The sequence below is a fragment of the Podarcis liolepis genome (assembly GCF_965112155.1).
Source record: "Podarcis liolepis genome assembly, chromosome: 14".
Taxonomy (NCBI): domain Eukaryota; kingdom Metazoa; phylum Chordata; class Lepidosauria; order Squamata; family Lacertidae; genus Podarcis; species Podarcis liolepis.
In genome coordinates this window covers 41,526,122-41,547,068 of record NC_139569.1, presented here as the reverse complement: position 1 = coordinate 41,547,068, position 20,947 = coordinate 41,526,122, and the positions used below count along the sequence as shown (strand labels likewise).

The following is a 20,947-nucleotide window of genomic DNA, read 5'->3' as shown; positions in this document are numbered from 1 at the left end:
ATTTGGATCCATTGCTCCGTGTCCGCTTCTCTGGAGCAGCAGAAAACAACCTTTCTCCCTCCTCTATATGACATCCTTTTATATATTTGAAGGATGTGAGTCTCTGTATACCAGTGGCTGGGAATCGCAAGTTGGGAGAGCGCTCTTGTTGGCTTCCCATATGTATCTGCTTGGTCATAGTGTGTGATGGACTGGATGACCCTGCAGCTTAATCCAGCAGGGCTCTTCTCCTGTCCACATCCTGGTTTGCTAGGTGTGTTTATTTACTTAGCTAGCATCCACTTCCACTCTTACTCGGTCCAAGCTGTCAAATTAAAAGAGACAGGCCCACCCCCACCTGCATCACAAATGTGTTGAAGTGTGTGCCTTTTTAAAAAGAATCTATTCCAAGATAAACAAGCATTCAATAGCCCTCTGCTTCTAATTTTCTTAAAACATTCCTTCCCAAAAGTTGTCAGAATGGGGGTCGGGTTAAGAGTTGCAGTGAGGAACAACTTCCAGGATAATTCAAAGATAAGGCTAAATAGCTTCACAATGTGCTCTTTAATCTGCTTGCTATTGACACAATGCTGGCATATTATGTCTGCAGGATTTAAGGAGCTTTCCTCCCCATGTAGCTGATGGTTTATCATGTCAATAGAGGCCTGAATTTACAAGCAATTGTTGTGCAGAATTTGTGCCTACACACAGAGAGAGGGGGGGGGGCCTTTTTCAATGTTTTCAAGATTATGAGGCTCACATTTTGCTTCATTTTTTATTATTGGTTTTAATGTTTGTACCATTTTTATAAATCACTTTGGGTTGCTTTGGTGAAGAAGTGACTAATAAATACAATTAATAATATATATATATAGAGAGAAAAGGCCTATCCCACTAAGAGAGGCCACAAACATCTACAACCCTCCAGGGCCAAAATCCTGGTTACAAAGAAACATTTCCCCCTGGTGTCTTAAACTAGAAAGTGATGTGTCATGTGTGCCTCCCTAAGGATTGCCTCCCATATGAGGGGAGCCACCACTGAAAAGGTCTGCTCTCCTGTTCCTCCCCTCTGCTCCACCCTCAAAGGGTATGTTGACGGCATCTCAACTCAAACAATACAAATTTTTGCTCAAGTCTCCAAGTGCAAACTAGATTGTCTTCCTTTCCAAAGGGGCAGCCAATTTAGGCTGTAATCTTAGTCACACTTCTGTAGGACTAAAACCCAGTGAGACTTTCTTCTGGAGACACCTACCATTGCAGCCAAAATAGCAAAGAGTCTTTGCAGAGTCTTAAAGACTGCCGCATTGATTATGGCATGAGCTTTAGTGGTCCAGAGTCAACTTCATCAGACACATGGCGTTGTTTGTTTATTTATCCAAAAAGGGGGGGAGGGCTTCTAAGTGGTTTACAAGTAGAAAAACCAATTACAGGAGCATTAAAGTATAAGCATCCATAATTAAAGTACACAGTTAAAATACACGGTGAAACAATCCCATTAAAACATTTAAATATAAACATTCATAATTAAAAGATCCAATAAAACAATCCCATTAGAATAACACAGTAATTAAAACAGGAGACTCGGGCTGAGAAGTCACAGGGGTGTCTGTGTAAGCAGGTACAGCTTCAGAAGTCAGCAGAATTCAATTCAGATGGGGGCCTCTCCTGTCTCACCAGGGAGCACGTTCCATAACATGGGTGCCACCAGTAAAAAGGCCATGTCACCACGAGCCAATTATTATCAGATTGTGGGACAGCTAAATGGTATATATGCATATACAGTGGTACCTCGGTTTAAGAACAGTCCAGTTTAAGAATGATTTGGTTTACAAACTCTGCAAAACCAGAAATAGTGTCTTGGTTTGAGAACTTTACTTTGGTCTAAGAATGGAATCCGAACGGTGGAAGGGCACCGGCGGCGAGAGGCCTCATTAGGGAAAGCGCACCTCGGTTTAAGAATGGTTTGGGTTTAAGAACGGACTTCAGGAACGGATTAAGTTCGTAAACCAAGGTACCACTGTAAATAAAAACAAAAAAATGAAAAATATAAATATTAAAATCTGTCAGGTGTGTGTAGAGAGAGGGGGGAAATGTTAGTACAGTGGTGCCCCGCAAGACGATTGCCTTGCAAGACGGAAAACTCGCTAGACGAAAGAGTTTTCCGTTTTGGAGGTGCTTCGCAAAACGAATTTCCTATGGGCTTGCTTCGCAAGACGACAATGTATTGCAAGTTCCTGCTGGTTTTTTTTCCTCCCCCCCCCTTTTTCTAAGCCGCTAAGCTGCTTATCAGCTGATCTGATCAGCAGATAAGCCACTAAAAGCCGCTAATAGCGCTAATAACGCTAATAGCGCTAATCCGCTAATCCGCTAATCCGTCAATGGGCTTGCTTCGCAAGACGAAAAGACCGCTAGACGAAGAAAATCACAGAACGGATTCTTTTCGTCTTGCGAGGCACCACTGTAGTGAGATCAGAGGGAAATGAAGTTGATAGCTCAGTTGGGTGGAACATGGTGTTGATAATGGTGTTGATTTGATCCCTGAATGGGACAGCTGCATATTCCTGCACTGCAGAGGGCTGGACTGTAGGGTCCCTTCCAACTCTACAATTCTATGAAATACAACTGTGATAAGTACTTTAAAACCTAAATGTAAAAATAATAACAGTGGCCCCGCACAAAGCGTTGTCCCCCACATTAAACAGTTGGCCTGCCATTCCTCATGATGTCTCTGGCAGCCAGGCAAACTGCAGAGCGTGACATGTTACATTCTTATGTGTATAGGAAGAAGTGTTGATGGTTAGTTATCGTTCAGTGGTCGAGCATCTGCTTTGCCTGCAGAAGGTACCAAGTTCAACCCACCCCCCTGCTTTTTCAGTCCATTTGGACAATAGGGAGCAAGGGGGACGAATGGTCTGAGTATAAGGCAGCTTCCTAGATTTAGATTTAAAAGAGGATTTGGTAGCTTCAGGGAAGGGGGGGAGAAGCGATTGGGAGTCTCCATCGCCATCTTTAAGATTACAGCTAGATCAGGCTTAAAAGAGAAGGGAAGAGACTTCTCCATACTTCCTTTCGAGTACTGAGTTTGGGCACACCCAAGAGTTGGGATGCCTGATCACTCTTGTAAAGGTAAAGGGACCCCCGACCATTAGGTCCAGTCATGGCCGACTCTGGGGTTGCGACGCTCATCTCGCTTTATTGGCCGAGGGAGCCAGCGTACAGCTTCTGGGTCATGTGGCAAACCAGAGCAGCGCACGGAAACGCCGTTTACCTTCCCGCCGGAGTGGTACCTATTTATTTACTTGCACTTTGACATGCTTTTGAACTGCTAGGTTGGCAGGAGCTGGGACCGAGCAACGGGAGCTCACCCCGTCGTGAGGATTCGAACCGCCGACCTTCTGATTGGCAAGTCCTAGGCTCTGTGGTTTAACCCACAGTGCCATCCACGTCCCTGATCACTCTTGTAAGCCCAGCACTAAGAAGGATCTTGCCCTCTGCCAATGGGGGAAAGCAATCCTGCTTAGTGCCGAGAGCTCTCTGCAAGGGCTGCTGTCCCCTTGCATCGGCTGCTTTGAAGCTTCAAAGCCACAATTCTCTGAGTGCTTTAACAATGAACCCATCTTCCCAGGAAACTGGGAAATGTAGCTCCGCAAGGGATCAAGGGGTCTCCTAGCAACACTCAGCACTCTTAATAAACTACACTTCCCAGGGTTCTTTGGGAGATTGTTGAAAGTGGCACGATGCCAGTTTAAACGTAGAGGACCCCACCGTCTGAGACGCTCTGTCACACTGTCAAACCATTTATACTGTCAGCTCTTCCTAATGTTTTGTCCAAATCCACTTTTCTTGTCATTTGAACATATTGGTTTGGATCCTGCCCTCTGGAGCAACAAGAAACAGATTTGTTCCATCATTTATGGGGCAGCCCTTCCAATATTTCATGGTGGCTATCGTACTGCCGCTAAATTATCTCCTCCTCATTACTTTCTAGGCGACACTGCTTTAGGAAAACCAGTGGGGTGTATTTGTGGGCATGGCTTTGTGGCTGTCCGGGTTTTGCAATGCTCATGCCATCTTGGATCTGCCTCAAAACATTTCAAGCCTCTCACAGACTTTCCCCTTGATACCCACACATTGCATCTCCATATATATCTATATATCTCCTTCTGGTTTGCAGTTTGATTCTTAGATGACATATGTGGTTACCACCCTAGTTTCTACACTGAGTGTGCAGATTTTGACACCCGCATCATTTGGGTTACTCTCTTGGAAAGAGAGACGTGAAGAATACCCTTATGCTTCTAAAGAGGCAAAAGCTTCTGGTGTCAGAAAATGGGTCTGTTGAATGTCAGCTGTACAGAAGGCCGCAGTGATGTAGTCTTCAGTCTGTCACCACCCGAAAACATCAGAGTGAAATATCCAAAGGTTTGCCTGCCAAAAATGGCCCATTCCCATGGCTGGGAAACTTTGTTGGCAGTCACTGAAGAGAATGTACTGTGGGCCAAACCTTTAAACCTCTCTCTCTTCCTCTACCCCACAATCACATCAGTTGTTAACTCTCTAAGCAAAACTCCCATCGAAATAAAAGGAGTTTTTGTCAGCTTCTGCTTTTTGCACGGGGAGAATTGTGCCACAAATATTTCTTGCAAGTAAATATGAGATCTTGACCAGGTCTGTGAAAGGAGGAACCAAGCGCCTTTTAAGGCAAAGTTACAAGTGCAATTTAACAACTTTGCAGAGTTAGTGAATAACCACGGGGAGTAATATATTGAAGCCTTGGGGTGCCTTGCTGCTCCTGTGGCCAAACTCCCGGTGATTTTACTTAGCAGGTTTTCAGCCTTGGACTTGATAGAGAAAATCAGTTTTTGCTGCAATATGTTTTTTGAAATGAAATTCTGCTTTCCCTCCAAGCTCAAATAATAAAGCTCAGAGAAACATCCCCCTCCCCAATTTTCCAAGTGGTGCATTTTTTCCCTACCGTTCTATGCCTTCAATGATTCATGTTTCAGCAGAAAAATTAATAAATCATCGTCAATTCTTGGCATTTATTTCCAAGATTGAACCCATGGTACTTAAAAAAACCAAAAAACCCTATATATTACTCCCCTATTTTATTGAAGACATTTCAGATCTCCCACACCCCTCCTTTCCCTTTTTTTTACCTTGTCTGTGAAAATGGACTCTCATTATCCTGCCAAATTACAGTGTACTGAAGGACTGTCATTTAAAGTAGGAATGAGAAATTTTGAGCAAGCAATCTTTGAGAAAAAGGAAACGTGTTCGTGTGTGTGTGTGTGTGTGTGTGTGTGTGTGTGGTTTGATGGGAGTTCTTTCCCCCACCTGTCTGACTTCTGATAACTTATACATGTTTATAAAGTTGTGTGATTGGAGAATAGTTGTGGGCTCGCTGGTGAAGGACGAGAAAAAAACCGTGTTGAGGGGAGAAGCTTAGAGACAGAAAGAGAGGGAGGAAGGAAGCAAAGAAAGAAAGAAAGAAAGAAAGAAAGAAAGAAAGAAAGAAAGAAAGTTGGTTTTTAGAGCCCACCTTGTTTCTGTGATTTCACGTTGTGTTTTTAACATTGTGTTTAAATTGTTGTAACCTGTCCTGGAACCTCAGGAGGAGGGCAGGTAACCAACGTATTATTAGCAACAGCATTTTAAGTACCATTGAAGAGGTGTTGCGCAGAGAAAAAGAGAAGGAAGGAAGGGATTGCAGGGAAGATTGGGGACAAAGACAAAGCGAATGATTTGAGAAGGGGGGAAAAGAATTGGGTCTTAACTTTCTTAACTTTCCTGGAGGGCTGTGTGCATTCAGAGCCTGTTGGCAGCTATTGTTTGTCCTCAGGATGTCTGAAATAAGGCTTGAATAATAAAAGAGGAGAGGAGAGGAGAGAGGAGAGGGAGGGGAAAACGAGAGAGAGAAAGACGGCTCCTTCATGACCACTGCGCGAGCTTTGCCAGTGTAACGGAGGTGTTTGGAGTTGTAGCAGCTCCTTGGAAGCGGGGGTGGTGGTGGGGAGGCCACTGAAGGGTCAGAGGGAAAGAGACAGCGAAGGAGGGAGCGATGGAGGGGCGGAGGGAGAGATGGGGGCCTCGCCGCAGCCAGTGAGGGCGAGCTGCCCAAATCTGCTCGCCTTATCCCAGCCTGTAGGGGGTGGGACCCTGAGCTCTCCAGCCGCCTGATGGTTGGGAGGGAAGCGGCGGCGGCGGCGGCGGCGGCGGCAGCTGCCTCCCCCCTCTGGGCTCCTTTTGCCGGAGTGACTGGAGATGGATCGTATTACACCATTTGCCTCGCTCGGGTTTGTTTTGCTGCCGGCGCGTCCCGGCGCTGCTGCTGCTGCTGCTGCCGCCGCGAGTTTTTGCAGGAGGAGGTTTGCGAGGATGAGGACGGCTAGACGCGACGCTCGCGGGGAAGCGCCGAGCTGGAGCTCGACTCTTGATTCGATTCTGATATTTTGATCGCAGATATTATTATTATTATTACTACCATTCGTTCTCCACCCTTCGCTCTTGGTATTCCCGCGGCGGCTTCCTTCTCCATCTCCCCTCCACCAAGCCCGTGGATGAGGTAAGGAGAGCTACGTTTCCACAAACACACACAAGCCGATCGCAAAAGCCATTCCCCCCCCCCGCTTCCTCCTCCCCCGGTTTGCTTGGCAGAAGCCGAGCTGCGACAGCGCGTCTCAGCATCTCACGGCTGGCTAGTTATTGTCTGAATGGCGTACACACGCAGGACAGCTGATCGTCTTGCAACGCGCGTCGCGGCGGAGCTTCGCTGGGGCAGGAAAATGGTGTTGGGTGTTTATATATAGGTCTATGCGTGCACGGGGAGGCAGGACGGGAAGAGTCCCGAGACGAAACCGGGTGTTGGTTAAGGCGCAATCCTGCAACAATACTTTCCCGGGAGTCAGTCGCATTGGAGTCAATGGGGCTTCTGAGCAGAGACGTGCGGATATCCGCGCCCCCCCCCCCGGTCCCTGGGTTATTTTCTTTTTGATTCGTTGCTTGCAGGCGCTGCCGCTTGTGGGGAGGTGAGAGCTGCCGAAAAGCGTTTCGGAGGCGACGACCTGCGTGTTAGATGGTCGTTTGAAAAGTTGCAAGGTCTGCCAGTGTCGGATGCGCTCTTGCGCTTTTCTTTTCTTTTTTTTGCCTTCCCCGTTTTTCTGTGCGTAGGTGTTTTTTTCTTTCTTTCTTTACGCTTATTTCGTTGTGAGTTATTCGGTTTGGAGGAATCGGACCGAGAAGATCGCGTTCTCGGCTGCAGGCGAGAAAGCAAACGTGCGGGGTTTAGGGCTGGGAGAGCGAACCAGCCAAGTTTGGATTCGGAGCGGTTCCCTTCGCAAGGGCTGGCTGCGCTTTGGGAAGAAAGCGGCGGCTGCGGAGGGAGGGGTGCTGGGCGACAAGGAGGCGGAGAGAGATGCTGCTCTCTTGAAGGGCCAGCCGAGCAGGAGAGAAGGAACAGGAGGAGGATGAAGGAGCCAAGAGCCCTGCGGACAGCTGGGGGGCTTTGGTCGCAAGACGGTTTTGCACCAGGGGTAGGGTTGGGAGTGCTTGTTTTTACCCCTCTGGCGGTACAGAGGATTAGAGGAGGAGAAGGGCTGGAAATCGTTCATGGACCGGTAGGGAACGGAGAGCAGCAACTGGCACCTGGTTTTGTGCTGGTGTGTCAGATCTGAGCAGCACCAGCAGGTAAAACATCGGAGGTCCGCAGAGCATTGGCTGGCCAGCTTGGTTCGGGATTCCTGAAAACTCAGGCTTGCGATTGCTTGGAGAGCCTAGGAGCACAGGAACTCAGACCTTTGGCCCATCACGCTCAGTACTGTCCACACTGGCTGGTAGCAGCTCTCCAGAGTTTCAGAAAGGGGTCTCTCCAGCCCTACTTGGGGATTGAACCAGGGACCTTCTTCACCACTGAGCTGCAACCCTTACCTCTAGGAAGCAGGTCCTCTCCACCCCAGGATGGGTGAGTCACAAGGCTGTGATGCATCTGGCTGCTGGGTTTTTTTTAGGGGCACGGGAGCATTGAGGCTTTGCAAACGCTCAGAAACTGCTTAGCACTCCAAGGCTTTAGCGTTGGCATTGCAAATAGGTTCCGGTGGTGCAGACCTGGCAAACCTTGAGAGGGGTGATGTGCCCACCTGTCGGTTTCTGCTCAGCCCAGGGTCTTCTTATCCTCCTGGAGGGGCTGGCAATCTGGGCAGAAAAAGGTGCTGACCCACACTGCCATGAGATGGTTGTGCGAGTGTGAGTATTTGGGACATGGGGAAAAGGGGGTGGTTTGTAAAACTCCCATGTAGGCATCGCTTTGCAGATTGGTTGCAGGGATCCTGGAGGTCCCTGGATCACCGTTCTCTGTTGCTCTCCTCTTCTGTAGATCTTTGTATCTGGGAACTTTGTCGACTGGAGAGGCAGGGACACACACACACACATGAATAAATCAAATGAAAAGGTCTGTCCCCATGACACTAGCAACTACCTGGGTCACTTGGGAACGGCTGTATTTGTCTGAGAGCATCACACACACCGCCTCCATGAGCATCATTGTCAATGACATTGCCAGGGATGCTGCTGGTACAGCTCTCCTCTCCTCTGTTTTGGAGCTGTGCATAAGTTGCTTGGATTAGTTTGCATGCAGGAAAACACAGGCTTGGACCCCTGTTTCTCTGTCTGTATGTGTGTCTCCCCTACTCTCTCCAGCCCACCTGCTAAGTGCAAGCCAAACTCTGAATGATTTAGTGGCTAGCCTTGGTGGAAGCAGTCTGCTGCTTCCCGTGCTCCTTAGTAGCCAAGCTCTGGGAGATAGAGGGAGCTCTATTACAAGCTACCCATCAATTATGGATAGTAACAAATAAGGGAGTCAGTTCTGAATTAGCCCCGCGTAGTGGCAAGGACTGCTATTTCCTCCTCCCTTCCATCTCAGTCTCCTGTTGAAATGGAAAGAAGTGAAACTTCTCCTTTCATTTCCACCCCCCCAACACCTATTTGCTTTATATATTTCTAGAACAGCCACATCTGATCTAGCTGCCTTAACAGAGTAATTAGGAAAAGGGTTCAAGAAGCTTTCCCCCTACTCCTTCACAGTCCACCCCCCATTTCGTAATTTGTAAATCTTGCATAGAAATTCTGACTCCACCAGCTCCTCTGAAGTGGAAAATGTTTCATCGTCCTTAAAGGGAGCTCCTTTATTTGATTTGGGTGGTTGCAAGAAAACTGCAAATAATTCGGAACAAAGATGAATATGTTTGGAACAAAGCAGCTGAATGGGTTGCCCCCTGGAAATGCTACCCTGAAACTGGAGGTACTCACTTGCAAGTGAGCAGGCTTTGGTTGGGGGTAGCTTGCAGGCAGAGGATGCTACTGAGTCACTATGCTGCAGTTTGTAGCTGCTCTCCTGCTTAGTCCCATTAACAGTGCAGTTCCAGAATAGCACAAGTTTCCTGGTCTCCGAATTGCCTGATACGGTTGATAAAGCTGCATTTGCCATACTATGATTTCTGTTGAACATATATTAATAGTGTTCTTCTTCTTATGCACACAAACACACACACAAAACCCCATCTCTGTTAGGAGAGATAGGGGCGAGAGATGTAGCGGGAATAGACTGGGGTAGGCATTTTTATTCGTTTTTGCATACATCAGCAGTAATGTGACTGACTGGTCACTGGCTGAATGTGATATATAGATATAGATATAGTATGCAATTAAGACCGTAGTTTCTGTGTACTGTGCAATTAGGACTGCTGGTTTAAATAGATGCATCCTTTATACTAAGAGCAGCCACAGCAAATGCTCACTTACCAAAATGACTCACACTGTGAACGGCTATAAACATTGTCTTTAACAGATTTTGAGATGCTTTGCTGACTTGAGATCCGCACTGAAAGTTCTTACCAAGCAACCCTATGCATGTCTACTCAGATGCAAGCCCAATTGGGCTTACTCCCAGATAAAGGTGCATAGGACTGAAGCTTTAGTGCTAGAAAAGAAGGTTGTTGTTGTTGATGTTCATGTTTTTATTTTAAAAATTACATTGCTGTTGTGTGGGATTGCTCCCATACCGATGAAATGAATAAAAAAATAATCTTCTGAAAACACTTTTCTTCGGCAAAGCTCTTTCAGAGAGCATTTGCTATATGGAAGAAAGGTCTCTTCACCAAACTGCTGCAATATTACTTTTGTTGTGAAAGAGGGTTAGCTGTTTTTAAGTTCTGCTAGGGGGAGTTTTGAAAACCTCAGCACCCTGTAGCGTTGCATATCTGACTCAGTAAATGAAGCTGTGCATAACCATGTATAATGGGCTGAATGGCAGGCATATTCTGTTTGGTTGGCAGATATCTCATAAACATTTACTCTGGCTCAAAAAAGCAGAAATTTCTAGATGAGTTTTGTAACCCCCCCCCCCCATTTTCAATCGTAAACCTTAAATGTGTTTTGTAGTATCTAATCGAAAACTCAGCTGCTTAAAAAAAAAAAGCTGTTCCATTTGAAATCCATTAACATGTAGAAATTTTAAATTTATGTTCAAAAGCAGAGCCAAAAGTATAAGCCAGAGGCTGTTTAAGCATCTGCTTGATTTCATTGGCATCCTTAGTTACACCAAACACTTCCCTAGCCTTCTCCTCTTAACTCTGCAGTCTGTCACTACCTGTGCTCTTTAGGCCAGGACATCATCTTCAAAACCTGCTTTGTGTGATGCAGCCATCTCTGCCAGGAATCCAGTGACAGCCTCAGCCCCTGTTGTGCTAGCCAGCTATCTGAATGCATTGGGGTTTTTTCCAAAACACCAGAGCGCTTTATAGTGGTCCATCTGAACATTTTTAGTTCAGTTTAGGCTGCTCAAACACCAAATATTTAAAGTACATTCAACCTACGCACCCCCTCCCAATAATCCTGGGAATTGTAGTTTACCCTCCACAGGGCTGCAATTTTGGCACCCTTAAACTACAGTTTCCAATATTCCTTTTTTTGGGGGGGGGGGTCCTTAAAGGTACAGCATGTACACAGCCTTTGCTTGTTTGTTTGGCAGCTTGATCTCAGCAGTTTGTTACAGCAGCGGGTCCCGTGTGCTGCGTTCTTGCATTTTCCTGAAAACAGCCAGTCTGAACACGTCCCATCCATTTGTGCAAAACTGAGCTACTGTATTTGGTTAAAAGGAATACAGTGCAGCAAAAGAGTAGTGGTGGGGTGGGGCGGACAACACCTCTTCCAGCTTTTTAATATATTTTTTTTAAAAAATCAATGTCACCATACCTGTGTTGGTTACAGTCAACCCAACCCATGGCTTAGAACATCTGGATTTATTCTGTAATGAATCACAATTTAATACCTTGGTTTCCAAGGTGGGATGCTTTTAAAAATTGCTTCCATAAGTAGGCAGCCAGCCAGCCAGATGCTTGTGGAAAGCTCACAGTCTGGATGGGAAGTTCCACTGCTCACCTGCATCGATGGTCTCCAACATCTGCTATTCCACAATTTAGCTGATGCTGTCAATGATAGCCATTGATTGACCTCTCCTGCATGAACCTGCCCAATCCTATCTTTTTTAAAAAAAGAGTCTGGATAGCTCTGTTGATTAGAGCGCAGTGCTGATAATGCTAAGGTTGCAGGTTCAATCCCTGTATGGGACAGCTGCGTATTCCTGCAATTGCAAGGGGCTGGACCAGATAATACTCGGGGTCCCTTCCAACTCTATGATTCCCTGATTCTAAGCCAGGGGTCAGCAAACTTTTCAGCAGGGGGCCAGTCCACTGTCCCTCAGAACTTGTGGGGGGCCAGACTCTATCTATCTATCTATCTGTCTATCTATCTATCATCTATCTATCTATCTATCTATCTATCTATCTATCTATCTATCTATCTAATGAACCAATCCCTATGCCCCACAAATAACCCATAGATGTATTTTAAATAAAAGGACACATTCTACTCATGTAAAAACGCACTGATTCCCAGACCATCCGCAGACCGGATTTAGAAGGCGATTGGGCCAGATCCAGCCCCCAGGCCTTAGTTTGCCTACCCATGTTCTAAGCCAGTCTTTCTCAACCTGTGGGTTCCCAGATGTTGTTGGACTACAACTCCCATCACCCCTAGCAAGGCCAGAACTTAGGGATGATGGGAGTTGTAGTCCAACAACATCTGGGGACCCACAGGTTGAGAACCACTATATAAGCTATCTGTGGTACTGGCCACAACCACAACCTTGTGGCTGTGAGTTCCATAAGCTGGTTGTGACACGTTGCTTCTTTTTGTTTGTACTCCTGTCTCTGTCACCAATAATAAACTTTGCTGGGTAAGCCCAATTATCCTGGAAGGGAGAAAACAATGTTTCTGTTCTGTTGTCGATTTCACAGAAAAGCCAACATTAAGATGAAAAAACACCTCTGTTCAATCACTTCCCTTCTCCCTTAGGATTCTTAGATTTAAGACAAGAGCTTTGGGAATTCTCATTCCATTCCTTCCCGTACTCAGCAAGAGAAGGCTTCCAGCCTAGCACTTGTCCCATAAAATATGGGAAACATTTACATTGTAGTCTGTCTATTTCTTGCATTCTTTCTTAACTGACATTTTCAGCTTTGTTGGGTTGTAAAGTACTTTTCTTTTTGGCAAGGTAAAGAGAAAACGAGAAGGCGGCTGCATATTTACTTATTAAACATACCTATAATTCTAGTCCAGAAAGTCAACACACATCTCATGGCTGCAGAAATTAATAATTTACCCCAAGAGCAGCTAAGGAGAAAAAGGACAGGAGAATGTTTACTGTGGTGGAGTGTGGTGTTAATTTCAGTCTGAAAAATCCTGAATCTAATTAAAACAGCCCAAATGTTGCTTTCATCAAAACTACTGGGAGGACAGATGATCTCTCTTTATGCCTTCGATAAGCTGCAGCAGTTGCCATTAAAATCCATCTAAGCCGTTTTATTAAGTTGTTACTCTGCTCAGTGAATAGCTGCCAACTTCAGGCTGAAAAGAAAGTATGTTCAGATTTGTTCCCATGTCACATGGAAGAACAGTTCAGTGAAAAATCACATTACTAGCTTTATCAAACTGTTTTTCAATAGGGGTGTGTGTGTGTGTGTGTGTGTGTGTGTGTGAGAGAGAGAGAGAGAGAGAGAGAGAGAGAGAGAGAGAGAGAGATGTCTGTTTTCTTTTCCTGGTCATGCCTTAAAGCAGCTGTTGGCTCATTTATTGTGAAAAAAATATTAAAAGAGAGGAGACGATGCTTCCGTTCCAAATGTCAGTGTTTATATAACAACAAAGATTAAATCTGAGGGTTCAGTGTGGATTTGTTACAGTAAATTTAAGAACATTAATTGGGAAAGCCAGAGAACACACACAGTATCTGGTAATTGTTGCACATTAACCAGGAGGATTTGGGAAATGTGCATAAATTTAGACACATAATTAATTGCAGTTAACTGCAGTTTAAGACAAAGATAAAATTAAAACAAATTCTATCAGGAATATAGTTGTTGTGTGGAGTTCTACGCGTCAGTGAACGTGTGCATTATCCAAAAAATGTGTTTCATTTCTCCCACAATGGAGGAAATTGCTATTTGTGCTATTAACAGCACAATTCTATTCAATTCTATTCATGCCTACTCTGAAGTAGGTGCATGTAGGATTGTCACCCAGTGTAGGCATACTCTCTAGCATATCATGTTAATATGCACGCATATTGGTTATTCTGCACATTCTCCAGCTATTCACATTCACTGGGGCTAATATTAACTCCACTTAAACTTGCATATATAAATATTTGCGTGTGCATAATAAGATATTGAGGTGTGCTTCTTTCCTTAATTTTTTTCTATGCCCGTCACGCTTTGGTTAACTAAACTAGATTTGCATTTTAACAACCCTGAAGTGAACTTCTGCCATTCTTTTGACTTGGACACTCTGTGTTGCTCATCCATCATCCTGTCTTTGGCCACACCAGGCTACTGGCTCTATAACCATTTGAAGAAACCATCCGACTGTGAACAACACAGCTGGCAACAGCCATTTTTTCTTCCACACCACTGGCAGCATTGTCTGGCTATGGTAACTAAAGTTAACATCCATAACGGGCAGTTTCTTTTGTGCTGGGTACTTCTAGGCCTGCCCCAACGCAGCATAGCAGGCACACCTGCCAAGCGGAAGGGGGAAAGAGGAAGGCCACACCCACACCATCCATTTAAAGCACCCTTGTAACCACTTCAACAGTTGTGGCTTTCCCCAAAGCGTCTGGGGAACTGTAGTTGGTCAAGGGTGCTGGTCTCACAAAGCTACAGTTCTCAGCACCCTTTAAAAAACTACCGTTCCCATGATTATCCATGATTGGTGAAAGTGGCAGGAGAGGCTTTCAAATCAAATTAATGTCAACCATTGGGCTAGAGTTCTGTGAGGATTACCAAAGGAGGGGGTCAGGCTGTGCCTTGGCCAAAGGCCTGGTGGAACAGCTCTGTCTTGCTGGCCCTGCGGAAAGATGTCAAGTCCCGCAGGGCCCTAGTCTCTTGTCACAGAGCGTTCCACCAGATTGGGGCCATGGCTGAAAAAGCCCTGGCTCTGGTTGAGGCCAGCCTAACCTCCCTGTGGCCCGGGACCTCCAAAATGTTTTTGTTTGAAGACCGTAAGGTCCTCTGTGGGGCATACCAGGAGAGGCGGTCCCGTAGGTACGAGGGTCCTAGGCCGTATAGGGCTTTAAAGGTTAAAACCAGCACCTTAAACCTGATCCTGTACTCCACCAGGAGCCAGTGCAGCTGGTATAGCACTGGGTGTTCAGCTGCAGTTCATTATTTCACCACATAGGGCAGTTGCACACAAATCTAGGAGTCCCTGATATCATCTCTCCCTGCTGCACGTCAGATATTCTTTTTCTGATTTGGGTGTATCAGAGTCAATAAGCTGAACTTCCAGCAGGAGAGCCAGCTTAGCCCTGCAACTGTGGGTTCCTGGCACATTGGTGCCATGCAGCGTGCATGGCCCTGGCACCAAAATTTGTGGGTGCCCGGCCCCTTCGTGGGGAATTTTGTGGGTGCTCAGTCACCCAGGGCCCCAATGAGTTGGCACCTATGACTTCCAGTAGGCGGCTCGCTTTTACTTACCAATAGGGTGTGGAGATTGGCTCAGTGCAAACTCGCCAGCAAAGCCAATCTGGTGCATTTGCAGCACATCAATCTCCCTGCCAATTTACTCCTAACCCTTACAGTAACCAGCAGTGATCCACCTGCTAAGAAGCTAGCATAGCATCCCTGCCCCATTCCAGTGAGGCACTCTGGGGATGTATGTATTACCAAGCCATAGTTTAGCAGTGCATGAGTCCGGTCCCTGCTCCCCTCTCCTTTGGTAAGGCCATGAAGAGCTGATAAGCATCAGCATCCATTTTAAACTAACCACAGTTGGTTGTTTTGTCTAAACCCAGACCAATAGTTAGTTTTAATTCCGGTTTATCCAAACAAGCCAAGATCATAACCAGCATTTTAAAGTTGGCCTGTTTGGATAAGTTGTTTCATTCTGCTTCAGACACAACCACAAACTGTGGTTAGTTGAAACCAGAAGCAGATGCTTTCAGTCTCCTTGAGGATGTTCCCAAAGGCTTCTTCATGTATTACTGAACTTCAGTTTAGCTTTCTGTCTGATTCAGTCCTTGGGGAGTTCATGTAAAAAAAGAATTAGCTTCAGTTCCAGTTTATCCTCTTCAAAAAGATATTCGTTCCAGTTCAAGTCCCTGTCCTGCCCTCCAAAAGGGAACTAATTTTATTCCAGTTCGATTTGATTCCCAATTCATTAATGTGGTCCACAGCAATTTTTTCAGCTCTTTGAATTTTTCAAGCTGCTCTGCTATACTTCAGAAGATTAAGGAGGCACCAAAACACACCCATGGTGTAATGTGAGCAACCGTTTTATATCCATCCCCCCCATATTACAATATTTAAGCTTAATCATCAGCATTACTTGTCAGGTTGGTAAAAATTGTAAATGCAAGGGTCATAATCAGACACAGAGTTAAGCATGATGAAGACTCTCGATTTATAAATTATTGAATTGAATTAGAAATCAGCCAAAGTTCCACTGAAAAGGAACTTAATTCATGTTCAGTTCATTCAGAAATTATAGAAAAATATACTTTCAGGTGTAATCCAGAGATATTTGAACCAGTGAATTAATTTCTCTGAGTTAGTTGGAAGTGAACTAATCTGAATCAGTCTGCTTTGGGTTCCCCACAATCTGCTTTGGCTTCCCCTTTTAACAACACAAGTTGTAAAGCACTTTGCGTGGCGAGTTCCCGCCCCCCACCAGGATAAATAAAGACACGAGACACCATAATGTAAGGTTAATTGGGCGAATTAGGCCACAACTTTATTGAATTCAGGAATGAGAGGCATTGGCTTAGGCATTGGTCCTAACGACTATCCGGCTCCAGCCCATTTGCTGGAGACACAGGGAAGGGTTAACACTATATCGGGGGAGTCTCCTGCCGAGGCACGTCGACTAGGAGCTCCCCCGGGTCACCGCTGGCGAAAAGAGGGCGAGCCCCCTCTCCGCCGGCCCTAAATAGGACAGGCCACGCCCCCCAGCCAGCTGATTGTCTGGCTGGGGGGGGGCAGGCCCGGCCAGGATTTCCCTGCTCTCGCGGGGGCTGCGACCAGCCCCTGCTCAGGTGGGGTGGGTGTGAAGCCCGCAACCCCACCTCCTGGGCAAGCCGGAAGTGGCTTTAGGAAAATTAGTACTTGGAATTAAGGTGTATGTTGGAAGAAACCAAATTAAACCTGAGAACATTGGTTTTACTGTTTCTGGATTTAGGACGTTGAGTGTCCTATATGAAAAAAGTAAAAAAGTTAATTACTGCATTTAGTTTTTCAATATACCATTCATAAGCCCGATCCATTGTAAAATTGGGTCTAAACTAGCGTAGGCCCATTGAATTAAGCCATAAACTTAACCAAACAAATAACTGGTATGCTGCAATGGATCTGGTGTTTGTGCTTAGAGGTAGAAGCCCCAAATTCAAAAAACCCCTACTCAGCCATGAAGTGGCTCCTTCATGTTACCCAACATTTATTTTGCACCGACAGTATCCCAAGTGCTCTACAAATTCTGGAAACTTCCCTGTTCAGAGGGGCTCGAAGCCTTTGTTAGACAAAGGGAACAAGGGAAGAAGTTTGGGGAAATGAAAGTAAACAGGTCAGGAAATAAATCTTTAAAATGAATCGATCCGTTTACAACCAAGCCGTGAGGTCTTAACTGGTTTATTTAACTGAATTGGAAATGAACAAACTGCTGCCACTGGATCGCTGCTTCTAAGAGCTGCTTCATGAGTTTCCAGGTCAAGATTTAATGTAGGTCCTACAGAACCTCAGATGATTGCATTCCCCCAACAAACACCACCTGTGTAAGCTCCGAGAAGCTGTGATGTGTTGCAGTTCCTATGTGGCCATTTCACTGTATTGCATATGCATTTATTTTTGGAAGGAAGGTAGTTGGGTTGCAGAGCAGATGCACTGCATGCAGAAAAGTCCCAGTTCCAGTCTCTGGCACTCCAAGTGTTGTTGTTTCACCCTCCAGATGTTGCTAGACTCCAACTCCTCTTGCCAACCTGGCTATGGGTCAAGGATGCTGAGCTGAAATCCAGGAACGTCTGGAGAACCACAAGTGCCCCATCTCTGCTCTAAAGGGTCTTGTTGGCAGGTGAGGACCCTGCCTCAGACCCTGCAGAGCTACTGCCAGTACTGAACTAGAGAGATTTACAGACCTCCTAAGAGGCGCTTGCTTTGGCTCTAAGGCAGTTAGGGATGAGAAAACCTTTGATTCTCCAGATGATGTTAAACTACAACTTCCATTACCCCTGACCACTGGTCATGCTGGCTGGAAGTGATGGGAGCTATATATCTGACAACATCTGAAATGCCGCAGGTTCCTTACCTCTGGTCCTAATCTAGTTCCTTGAGTTAAGAACAAGGGAAGTTTCTAGGGCTGGGCGATATATCAATATACAGTGGTACCTCGGGATCCGAACGGGATCCATTCCGGAGCCCCGTTCGCATCCCAAACGGAATGCAAGACGCGACAGCGTGTCTGCGTGTCGCATTTCGCCGCTTCAGCACATGCGCATGACATCATTTTGAGCATCTGCGCATGCGCAAGCGGCGAAACCTGGAAGTAACGCGCTCCGTTACTTCCGGGTTGCCACGGAGCATGACTCAAACGCGTTCAACCAGAAGCACGTTCAACTCGAGGTATGACTGTATTTCATGGAACTTTGAAGTGTCAGGCATAGCCCTACTGGCTTTAGCCCAAACGTAGCAGAGTTTTCCTGCACAGCAAAGAAGCTAGTTGAGGCGGTAATGACTAGTCAGCTAGACTCAGAATAACTATTTACAGGATTTATTAAAAGGAAAAAATAAAACCAGCAGAGTTTCTGCATATAAAACAAAAGCAAAATAAATCCTCTCTTTCTCTCTCTTTCTCTCAACCAAAACCATACACAGCACTTCTAACTCCTAACACACCTCACACCAAACTGAGCTAACAATCCCTTGATAACAGAGTTGAGTGCTGCTCGTTAACCAATCAGAGTGAGTAGTTTCTAGGTCAAGCAGACCTGGGCTTTCTGCCAAGAGTAAATTGACACCAGCTTGAGTTAATTGGTGAAGCTAGAATCTGCAAGTTTCCCACGAGAACCAATTAACAGAAACTGAACACCCCCTCACAGATTCTGCTGAACAATTAACACCAAATACACCTATGTAGGAGATTATTTTTCCAGCAAACCTAAACCCTTGCACATTCGCTTGTTCTTTATCTTTGCCAATGGTTTAGTTAACACATCTGCTACATTTTCTTCACTTGACACATAAGTACAGGTGATTACATTGTCTTGTACACAGCAACGTACATTTTGGTATTTTACAGAGATATGTTTGGAACGCGATTTGAAACCCTCTGTTTTACTTAAGGTTATACAAGCCTGATTATCAATGTAAACTTGTACTGGTTCTCCACAATTTACATTTAAATCTGTTAACAAATGCTTGAAATAAATCACCTCGTTGCACAATTCACTCAATGCGGCGTACTCTGATTCCGTTGATGACACACTTACAACGTCTTGCTTGCGTGACCGCCAGCTGATTAAAGCTCCACCGACCATTATAACTAGTCCTGTGACAGATTTTCTATCTGGCAAATTTCCCCAGTCACTATCACAGTAGCAACTCAACATTTCATCCTCTGAAGAATTTAATTGTAACATATAGCCAATTGTCTGTTTGAGATACCTCAGAACTTGTTTTACCCCTTTCCAGGCATTTAGTGTGGGTTTTGAGACCAATCTACTTAATATGCCTACTGCATAGCTAATATCAGGTCTGGACCACTGTGCTAGATACAATAAACTTCCAATTACAGAGTGATATACATCAGGATGTTCAAATTCAGGACTCTCATCTATGTGAAGTGTTTTTATGAAACCTGGATCCATAGGCACCGCTGCCCCTCTGCAATCCTGCATCCTGTATGTAATCAGTAGTTGTTTAACTTTGTTCTGCTGACTAATTAGGCAGCTGCCATCTTGGGCCCAGCACACTTCCAACCCTAGATATGTCCTAACCGGGCCTAAGTCCTTCACTTTGAACTTACTGGACAATTGCTTGGCAAACCTTTTAGTTTGTTTATCTGTTTTACAGGCATACAATACATCATCTACATAAATCAGACAAAACTCTTGATTACTGCCTGTACCACGTACATAAACACAATTGTCAGCTGTACTCTGCTTGAAACCAAATGACACTAAAGCCTCATGGAAACATTTGTTCCAAGATCTTGCAGCCTGTTTGAGACCATATAGAGCTTTGTTTAATTTCAACACTCTATTTGAACCTGTCTCATAACCAGGCGGTTCGGCTAGATACAGGTCTTCTGATATTGATGCATGTAAATATGCAGTCTGGATATCAAAATGGTTTAACAGGAGTTTTCTCTTTGCTCCAAGCGTTAGAATCAACCTTACACTGTCCCCCTTAGCAGTAGGGGAAAAAGTCTCGTCATAATCTTTTCCAGGCCTCTGAGAGTATCCTTGAGCCACTAAACGAGCTTTGTATTTGTACTCTCCTGTCACCAGAGGTTTAAGTTTGTACACCCACCTGCAGCCTACAATCTTTGCCCCCTCAGGCGCTGCCACTGGTGTAAAAACCTTATGCTCATTCAGAGAGGACATCTCTTCCTCCATTGCCTGTTTCCAGCGCTCTGCCTCCTCTTTTGGTAACTTTAACACCTCCTGAAAACTCTTGGGTTCTGCACTTACACTAAACACATTTGCAGTATCTGGGGAAAAACGCACCGGAGGCACTCCTTTGTTTTGTCTTTTAGATCTTCTGGGAGAAAATTTTTCTTCTGACCCACTTTCCTCCTCAGAACTACGACCTCTCTTTTGTTGCTTAGCAACTGGTCTTTGGCTAACTCCACTTTCTTGAGAACTCTTATCTGAACTTTCCTCCCCCTCAGACTCTGACTCTCTGTGTCTACCTTCAGAGTCATGAAGCTCCTGGGAAGGTTCAAACCAAACCTCAGTATTGGCATGTAGTCTCTCCCAGCCACTATGTTCACAAAAACTGGCATTCCTGGAGATCACAATGCCATTTGTCCCTTCAGCAAAGCGGAAGCCTTTTCCCAGCTCCTGGTAACCCACAAACACTAACTGTTTGGTCTTAGGATCTCCCTTCTTTCTCATTTGTTTTGGAATTAATACCCAGGCTTTTGATCCAAACACATGCAAATGGTCAATTTTGGGTTTTTTCTGAAACAATTTAAAGTATGGGGTTGTACCTATTGTTTGATGAAAGAGCCTATTTTGGAGATAACACGCGGTGAGCATGCTCTCCCCCCAATAAGACATGGGCAAATCAGCATCCTCAAGCATGGCAAACATCATACCTTGTAAAGATCTATTTTTTCGCTCTGCAACGCCATTCTCCTCTGGGGAAAAAAC

General features: G+C 45.3%; 1 protein-coding gene across 21 annotated transcripts in view; it reads left to right on the top strand.

Moving 5' to 3' along the window:
- The window catches only part of SEMA6D (semaphorin 6D), a 441,595-nt gene that overhangs the window by 341,308 nt on the left and 79,340 nt on the right, over positions 1–20,947 (top strand). For 2 of the 21 annotated variants that reach the window (XM_083475630.1, XM_083475623.1), the window contains exon 1: positions 6,014–6,544. The exons of 2 other annotated variants lie outside the window; for them this stretch is intronic. Coding sequence is in view for 8 of the 19 variants with exons in the window: in XM_083475635.1 (XP_083331761.1) it covers positions 9,209–9,274 (66 nt within the window). In the remaining 11 variants the exon portion in view is untranslated. Of the gene's footprint in view, positions 1–5,899; positions 6,545–6,680; positions 7,940–9,118; positions 9,275–20,947 lie in introns of those variants that run through there. 17 more of the 21 variants (XM_083475633.1, XM_083475631.1, XM_083475626.1 and 14 more) reach the window with 13 other exon arrangements.